This window comes from Mus pahari, chromosome 6, assembly GCF_900095145.1.
Source record: "Mus pahari chromosome 6, PAHARI_EIJ_v1.1, whole genome shotgun sequence".
Taxonomy (NCBI): domain Eukaryota; kingdom Metazoa; phylum Chordata; class Mammalia; order Rodentia; family Muridae; genus Mus; species Mus pahari.
The window spans coordinates 99,028,458-99,037,887 of NC_034595.1; the positions used below are offsets into that span (position 1 = coordinate 99,028,458).

The following is a 9,430-nucleotide window of genomic DNA, read 5'->3' on the forward strand; positions in this document are numbered from 1 at the left end:
TCAAAGCTATCCTTGACTAGCCACAGGGAGTCGGAGGCCAGCCTGAGCTATCCGATTTCATCCTCTTCTGGCTTCTTTAAGAGGACTGAGGGCCTGAACCTCCTCACAGCTAAAGGAAACACCTACCCCTGTCACCGTTATTGGCCTGTTGATGTCAGAGAACTGGCCTGGTCAGGAGGTGCACTGTGAGGCTTGCGACCAACCCCAAAAGTAATGAGAGGCTGCTGACCAGCGCCTCTGGCTCAGACCAGCCTTCCCCTCGGGTCTCCACCTCACCTAAGTCCCAGACCTCGAATTGGAATCCCCAGAGCTTTTCATGCCCGGGGCTCCCTGCCTTTCACAGGTGGCCAGGGCAGACCTCCCCCTACCCCACAAGCCCCCACTCCTGAAGACATCTCAGCTACAGCCTGCTGCCAGTCCAGTCCCTAGACACAACCTTCTGAAGAACTGGGAGGTGGACCTGCCCCCACCTCTGGTACTGTTCACGGAGAAACTGCTGCCCTGGGGCCAGGCAGACTGAGAGCCACTGGGGACTCCCCCGGCCTCTTCCCTGTGCCCTGCTCAGCCAGCCCTCTGCCCTACACTCTATCTGCCTGGCTAAAATGCTTTTGGTCACCAGGTACTGTATTCAGGAAGTTGAGGATCTTGTTTTGTTTTGTTTTGTTTTTTTTCTTGGTGCTGGAGACTGAACCCAGAATGTCACTCATGCTAAACCCACACTCCCCAGAGAATGCCATCCCCAGACTTTTTGTTGAAGATTTTGGCAATGTTTTTAGGCACTGGAAGAATTCAGAGTTTTACAACTCTAGGGGCTGGGTATATAGCTCTGTTTCAAGAGCACATGCTCTGTCTCCTGTGTATAAAGCCCTGGGTTCAATCCCCAGTATTGCACAATCCAGGCATGGTGTCAGGAGACTATAATCCCAGTACTTGAAAGGAGGAGGATCAAGAGTTCAGAGTTACCCTCAGTCGGCTACACAGCAAACTGGAGGTTGAGTCTTGGCCACAAGAGGCCCTTTCTTCAAACAAACAATAATAAAATGAACTTTCCATCTAGACTTGCAGGGGCTGGAGAGATGGCTGTGCAGTAAGAGCCTGTATTTCTTTTCTAGAGGCCTGGGTTCCATTCCCAGCACCCACATTAAGTGGCTCACAACTGCCTCTAATTCCAGCTTCAAGGACCTGATGCCACTGGTCTTTGATGGCACCAGCATGCATGTGTCCTACATTCACACAAATACACAGATGCATTCATGATTAAAAAGAATTTTTTTTTTTTAAATTAGGCTAGGCGTGGTGGTGCACGCCTTTAATCCCAGCACTCGGGAAGCAGAGACAGGCGGATTTCTGAGTTCGAGGCCAGCCTGGTCTACAGAGTGAGTTCTAGGACAGCCAGGGCTAACAGAGAAACCCTGTCTCCGAAAAAAAAAAAAATTAGATTCCGATTTCTCTTTTAAAACCAGAAGATTTGATGTCCATTCCTGATAGACAAGTATTGAGCTGGAGAAGCAGCTGTCCCCAGTGGGCAGGACACCAGCCGTCTAAGACACAGTCAAATCAGTACTGGTGGGCATACAGGATATTGAAAATGGCTGCCAATGAGCTGGCAAGATGATTCAGTAAGTAAAAGTACAGAATTAGGTCCTAAAGAGATAGGAACTTTGGGCCGCAAACCCTGGATGAGTGGGCTCTGCAGAGATGCCCTGTGGTGAGACTTACCAGCACCCCCACAAGGGAACTTAGGAAGTAGGTGTCTAGTCCCCACAGAGCTTTCAGATGTAGCTCCAGCCCTAGGTGACCCCTCACTGGCAGCCCGATGGGAGAGAAAGAAGCCGGGGTGGGGGAGGGCCCTAAGCCACTGGACTCTCTCTTGCTTTGTTGACACCATGAGATGCTAAAAGTCTGTGGTTTAAAAGTATAACCTGGCATCCTGAGTTGAATACCCTGGACTCATGTATGTGATAGGGAGGACTGACTCCCACTAAGAGCTGTGGCACACACACAAACCACTAACTAACTAACTAACTAAAGCAAAGCTGCAATAGGGGCTGGGAGTGTGGCTCAGTGGTAGACTGGAGTGCTGGATTCTATCCCTGGAACTGAAGCTAATTAGTTACATAAAATGTTGAGCCTATTTGTTGCTCAGGAAGGGGTGGGAGCCTCCAGGAGAGGTGACTACAACTTGGCTGGGGACAAAAGGCAGACAAGGATAAAGATCTTTGTGCAGAGCTAGGATTCTGGGAAGCTAGAGGGGGTTCATCCCCTTCTGTCCGCACACAGGCTCCTTGTTCTGCAAGCCTATTTCTTCTACCCCTGCTGCCTAACTGGCATTATGGCCCCAGAGCACCAGGACTCTCCCTTCCTGGACCTTAGAGCTTAAGCCAGCAACATCTGGAGGCCAGGCAAGGCAAAGGTGATGGGGAAGAGGGAAGGTTTGCTGTGGACTATCTGACAGGATCCCCACAGACACTCGGGGATGCGGGCACAGTCTTCTTCCTGGTTTACAGATGGCCGACCACAGACTGAGAGTACTTAAGTGGCTTGCTCAAGAGCCACCCAGCAGAAGATTAAATAGCAGAGACCCAGCCCTAGGTGCACCCTCCGTAATCCAATCCTGGGCTCCGAGATGGCTCTGGAACAGAGTGTCTGTCACTAAGGGACCCCCCTGGCCTTCTCCTCTCCCAGGTGTCCCCAGCCAGTCCTTGGCTCCCTCTGTCAGCAGGAGAGCAGTGGCTCGGGGCCACTCCCACCAGTCCCTGGCCTCACTCCTGGATTCTCCTGCACTGTCCACCACCCCGCCAGCCGCTGCCTCCCCAGACCCATCACAGCCCCACAGCTCCAATTCCAGGCCCAGTGAGCAGCTAGCTCTCCCAGGGCCCCTTGAGCTGCAGTCCAGTGGCTCCAGCTGAGGAGGACACTGGGGAGGAGGAGGAATATTCACTCTGAGCACAGCTCCTGGGCCAGCCTCTCACCTCTTCCTTCCTCCCCTCAGAAACAGGTATGGCCTGGGTGGATCTTTTCCCAGCTCTGATGAACAGATTAGAGGGGTCTGGGGCCCTTCTAAAGGACACAATGACAGGTGACAGGACTACAAAGGGCCCTCAACCTCCAATGCCCAGTGCTCAGCCATCGGGGTTGGTGCTGCAATTTGTGTAATTGTCCTTATTTTACATACAGGAAAAGCAGAGGCACAGAGAAGTTAGGTAACTTGCCTCAAATCACACAGCCAGAGGCACAAACCAAAGGGATGTAGGCCATCCCTTCTCAAACCGGCCCTGTGAGAGCTCCTGGAGAGAAACAGACACCACAGACTGCCTTGCGGGACTCCCACCCCTCACAGCAGGAGAGCACATAAGATTCTGGGGGCCATGCTGACTGGGCTGTGAGACTCCACCGGGCTGCAGCCGGGAAGACCAAGGATTGGTCAGAGGAGCTGTCAGGAAGCAATGACACTATGTGTCACCATGCTTGCTAGAATGGAACTCTTAACTCGGGCTTATTCTCCCAGGCAGCCTAGTTGAAAAGCTGACCTCTGATGACCCCAGCCTCCCCAGAGCTAACAATCAGCATGGCCTCAGAGTCCTTGCAAAGGCAGCTGGGGGACAGTAGCCGCCCAGGAGCTTTCTGCTTGGTCACTGTCTCAAGGTCCCATGGCCACCTCCCAGAGCCTGATATCCGCTGGGCCACACAATGTATCATATCAGCCCCCTCCACCTCCCCCACTCCCACCCCCCACCCCCTCAAGGCCATGGGAAGGCTGGGATTGTTGAACAGGCTCTACAGGACATGGATCATGGACCCACCATGCCCCAGGTTGACCCTGGGCCATCAGTTTCCAGATGCTTACACAGCTTGCTGGTGCCGGTAGAATCGTGTCCTCCAGAGCAGCAGGGTCCGGCAGAGGGCCAACTTCTGTCTGATCTCCCACAGGGAGCACTGATCTGGACCCTTGGATACCTGTTGGGCGTGGGTCACTGTCTCCAGGCAATGGGCCATGGCTGCTCCTGGGGCTAAGCCGCTGAGAACCCCATTCCCTGGGGAGAAGGCAGGAAGTGGTTGAGTTCCTGTTCGCTGAGGTACAGCTGCAGCCTCAGGCCTCCTGGGCCTCCCCATCATGGACACTGCCTTCCTGTGTCCTCTACGTGCTCCCCATAGGGTTACCTTAAGGCCCCACGTTCCCCAGCTGGGGACTGCATGTGTCCTACCTCACACTAGAGACTTTCTGGAACAGAGAGCCCCGTGTTTTCTGAGCAGGATGTGTGATGACCCAGCGCTAAGCCAGAAGAGTCCCCTGCCCAGAGCAGCTTACGTGGAGACGGGGATGCAGCCCAGCCAAGGTTTACTCCCTCTGGGAGCTCCTCCCAGACTACTGGAACCGTCAGGGTTCCTCCCACCCCTAAAACTCAGCAAAGTCCCCTCTCTCTGTAGTATTTTCCCTGCGTTTCACTGGGCTCTTGAACTTAGCTAATGGGGGCTCTGACTGGAGGGGAGGGACCACCCTGTGTTTGCCACAGGCTCACCTGCCTTCTGCCGGTGGAGGGCCAACTGAGTCACCTTTGTGACATCTGAGGCCTGGAGCCGCTTCATCTCCATCCATTGTCTCAGGCATACCCTTAAGGTCCTCACTCTTCGGTGGGCCAGATGTCTTCTGTACTGGGCCCCTCTTTGAGCTAACTGTTGCCAGGCCCTAAAGCACCTACAGCATGGAGGGAAACAGCCCCTGGCAGCAGCGGAGCCGCTGCTCCTCACACACACACACACACACACACACACACACACACACACACACACGCACGCACACGTTTCGGGAGCCCTGGGCTTCTTTCTGAGCCACACAATCACTTAGAATAAAAGCGGAGTCACTCCCATATACAGGAATTTACAATGGTTTAGGAAGTAGATCAGGCTGTGGTTTGAGGAGGAACTAGAGTATTGCATTATTCATGAGAAGGTTAGCTAGTTAGAACCATGGCTTGGGCATGAAAGCCCTTGCCCCAGGAGTGTAAAGACCTCACACCTGGGTTCTAAGACTATAGCTAACCTTAGATAGAGCTGACTTTGTCTCAGTTGTTTTATTGCCCAGTTCCTGCCAGTCTTTATGTATGCATTCTTCTGTTTTGTGTAAGAGTCATTAAGCATCTGGTAACCTTATTGTACCTTGCTGATGTGTCACCTAACTTCCCCATTCTCTTCTGTATTAATAATCTGATGCTTGCTTTGAGAAATTACATTCAGATTCAGCACACTCCCTTGTGTCCGTGTCTGCTTGTTACTTTTCACCGACTCCTGCCCACCTGTACCGGGACCCTGATTTCTCCTGCGGATTGAGGGGCCGACTGAGGCCAGTCTGCGGCATCCTGGAGCACTTCCTCTGCTCTCAAAACTCAGCTCCTCCCCATGGCCCCCAAGGCTATGTGAGACCTGATCCCAAACACCTTTTCCAGTCATCTCAGAACATTTCCAGGCCCCTCGAGACGCTTGCCACTGCTGCTTTTCTCCTTCATGTATTTGGTCTTTCTACATTGCCTAAGATGACCCTGAATTCCTGGACTCAAACAATCCCCCGCCTCCACCTCCTGAGTAGCTGGGACTATGAGCTTCTACTACTACACCAGCTCCTGCCGTTATTACGCTCCTGCTGAGGCCTTTGCACACTCTTGTTCCTTTCATGTGGTACCCAGGTCCCTTTGTCCCCCTATAGGTTACTATCCATCCCTAAGTCACTCACCATGTCTAGGTCATTAGGTCACTTCCAGTGTTAAAAGTTATTGCTGGGGGCGGGGGATCAACATGAGTTGATGGAATTAAAAAAAAAAAAAAGGCCACAGATGTATAGGAGCTCGAAAGACGGCTCAGTGGTTAAGAACACTGGCTGCTCTTGCGGAGGACCCAGGTTCGGTTACCAACACTCACATCTGTAGGCACACAAACTGCCTGTAACTCCAGTTCCCGGGGATCAATTGCCTTCTTCTTCTGGACTCTGTGGGAACCTGCATGTGTGTGGTGTGCATACAACCATTCAAGTACACACACATGAATAAAAATAAGTATAAAACATAAATAAATAAAACACACATTATAATGGCTGGTAACTCAACAGCGTGCCACATGGTTAGGCGGACCCTGGCTGTCCTTTTTTTTATAACTATAAAGGGTGTCATGACTGGCATATTTTTGTCCAACTCTTTGTCCTCATCCTGGCTCTAGGTAGAAGAAGCTGGTTGACAGGCACTGCGGCAGAGGGTGGGGGAGAGGAGGGGTGGGGGGAGTGGGGAGGGCAGGCCACCAGCTGCCTAAGGCCACATTGCCCAGTTTTGGTGCCCAAGCTTACCTGCGTCTCCAGGCAAGATCTGCGGCTGCTTTTCTTTCCAAGGAAAGGCTTCCCCTAGAAGCAAGGACCGTTGGCGCAGCCTGGGTCTGAGGTTGCTCCGGTTTCTGCTGCAAAGCGACATGTCTCCACTGGGTCAAAAGATAAGGGGCAGAAGGATGCTGGCTGAGGCTTGGAATGGGGCTCCCAAGAGAGCAACAGGGAAGGGCAAACGAGAGTCACAATCCTGTACCAAAGTTCTGGCCCAAATCATAAGGCTACCCCATTTCCTTGGGAATGAATGAATGAATGAATGAATAGCAAGGGGCAGAGCTTTCCTTTGGAGCCAAACCTTCCACTCTCCCTTACTCAGTACACCCACACATCCTCTCAGCCCAAGCTAGTGAATAACCAAAAAAAAAAACCTGGCAGATGGTTGGAGAGATCATTATGAGCTGCACCCTGGGCCCAGCAGGTGCCCCCTCTCAGTAGAAGTGGTCTCCTCTCAGACATATCAGAACCATGTCGTTCCACCCAAACCACAGCCTGGAGAACCCGGACCTTTTGGAAGCTCCGGACTAGAAGGGCCTTTGCTTGTTGCTTCCAAGCTGTCTCCAGTCGGGTCTCCTGGAGCCATAGGACCCAGCGCAGTTCTCTGAGGCTCTTTCGAATCAGCTGCCTCTGTCTCATGGCTGTGGCCTTAGCCTCTGCCTGGTGCCTCTGTGACAAGCGCCTCCAGACTCTGAAACTTTCGGACAGCAGCTTCCGGCTGAGGACAGAATAGGACTGATGGGGAGTAGTGGGAGGGGGGTTGGCACAATTCTCAGCCCCCCCACCCAGGACACTATCCTTGTGACTTTTCCAGTAACCATGAAGGTGATGCCCCCTTCCATAGCAGAAGACCCAAAGAACTCTCTTATTGATACCCTGGACTCCCAGAGATCAGGAGACTCCCAGAGAGAGGATAATTCCCCCACTATACTGATGTCTACAAACCCCAGTGATCCAAACCCAGGGGATAGAACCTGGGCCCATAAGTTCCTGGGCTTTGATTTCCCATGAGGCACAGTGTGAAGGTGGTTCTGTCCCCTTGAAATCCTGCCAAGCCTCTTGCCATCAGATGCCTAACTTCCTCAAATCCCTATGATACAGGCAGATGGCTCAGAAGCTGAAGTGGCCCCAACTCTACCCCGACTCCCACATAGCGGGACCTCACCAGGCTGCTTGGGAGTCCAGGGTCACAATGTTTTGAGCCTTGTTCTACAGAAACAAAAGACACGACAGTTCTCAGGCCAAAGAGTAGGTGTGATAACTTCAGCCAAGCCCATCTTCTGGGAGTGCTCCGCCCCCCAGCCTCCGGAGGCCTCTACCTGCAGGATGCTCTGAGCTGGAGCTGTATTTGATGGGCAGGAGGTCATTCCCTCCCCATCCCAGCATGCTTTTTCCTCTGGGGCCTTCTCTCTTCCTGCCTGCCCAGGCAGGACACTGAAGATGCCTGTAGATTCAAGTCCGGTCTCTTTGCTGCTCTCCTCGCGTGTGACACTGAAGTGCCCTCTGTGCCTTTTGTTATATAGAAGGCCTGGAGGACCCCTCTCTCTTGCTCCAAGGTGCTGGGAAGAAAGGAGCTCCTGGTCTGACTCAGAGAAAGTGGCCTCATGTGACAGGGGTGTGTGTATAGGGGACTCAGAGAATCTAGCTTGGACCTCCAGAGTCTCCAGGAAGCTTATATTTTCCCTAGAGTGGCTGGGCCATGGTTGGGCAGGAGTTGGCTGGCCACCACGGTTGTGGGGTCCTCTCTGGGTAAGGCCTGGGTGCTCCCAGGATGTCTGGCTCTCTAAATGGGTTGCCTCAGGTTCTAGGTGTTGGGTGGAGTCCAGCAGCCAGTGGGCAGTTCTGCAGGAGGAAGGGGATGAGGCCTGAGACTGACTGTGGACAGAGACAGACAGGTCCTCCAAGGTGAGGGGTTCCCCCACAAGCCTGGGTGCCCAGCTCCCTGAACGACACCAGGGCCTGGGGCCAGGCCTTGTGAACCCATCAAGAGGCTCCAAGTCCCCAGAGAGTCTCGAGTCTAAGCAGCCTGCGACCTGGAGTCTGTGCTTCTGGTGGGAGGATGGGCCAGTTGGTGGCAGACAGCTGTACTGCAGATGGGGGCTAGTGGTCCCTCGGAAGCACAGGTTACTCTGCTGTACAAATGGCTCTCGGATCCTCCCCTGGGACCTCCCTGCTGGCAGCTGTAGGTTACTCTGCTGCTGCAGCGCTGCGTCACCTAGTTGGCCAGTTGTGTCCTTCAGGGCAAGGGCCAGGCGGGGATGTGGGCAGGCCAGGTTACTTTGGACTTGGCAGGGCTTCTGGCTTAGCACTGGGCCTTGGGAGTGTGTGGTGACCTGGCACATGGGCATCTTCTGGTCTCCTCTGCTACCCAAGCTGATGTCCAGGTTTCTCCAGGGTCTCTTCAGCTCTGTAAGGAACACAGACAGCCACACCCTGGGGCAAGAACCAGATGATGTCTTCTTAGATAAGACAAGTGGGTATCCAGGCCTCAGAGCTGGGGGAGTGGCTGAGCTCCCCGGTAGGAGGAGTCGGGACTTGAGCTATACAAGCCTGAGGGAGCCAGTGTGCAGGCTCCGGGACAAAGTTTGACTTGAGGCCTGGCTACGTGGAACATGGAGGGGAGGGGAGAGGGGAGCCTGCAGGAGGGTTATCTGTAGGTAGAACCAAGGTGCATTGAGGGTTGTGGAAATGAGGGTAACCAGCTGAGATGAAGGAGAAAGGGAGAAAGGGAAAGAGTGAAGGGTGACCAGCTTAAGGTTTGCCCAGTGGTCTCAGAACATGCTCACCTTTTAACGCACCCTCTGGTTGTCCTCCAGTGACCCCCCAACTATTGCAGGCATAAGAATCAGAATCTGAATTTGTTCTTGGGCTCTCTGTACCCTATGCTGGACCAGCTCTGTAGCTTCCCCCCACTTTTTTTTTTTTTTTTAATTTTATGTGCATGTTTTGCTTACATGGATATCTGTGTGAGAGTGTCAGGGCCCCTGGAGTTACAAGACAGTTGCGAGCTGCCTTGTGCCTGTTGGGAATTTGAACCTGGATCCTCTGGAAGAGCAGCCAGTGCTCTTAACC

At 53.3% G+C, this 9,430-nt stretch overlaps 1 protein-coding gene across 1 annotated transcript; it reads right to left on the minus strand.

Annotated features, from left to right (window-relative positions):
- Window positions 1–400: 400 nt before the first annotated feature.
- C6H1orf167 (chromosome 6 C1orf167 homolog) lies at window positions 401–8,700 on the minus strand. The gene is made up of 8 exons (XM_021201225.1): window positions 8,155–8,700; window positions 7,524–7,567; window positions 6,869–7,076; window positions 6,332–6,459; window positions 4,521–4,696; window positions 3,848–4,034; window positions 2,751–2,917; window positions 401–501 (listed from the first exon to the last, which is right to left on the minus strand). The coding sequence occupies exons 1-8, from the start codon at window positions 8,698–8,700 to the stop codon at window positions 401–403; spliced, it is 1,557 nt and encodes a 518-aa protein (XP_021056884.1).
- Between the last annotated feature and the right edge of the window lie 730 nt (window positions 8,701–9,430).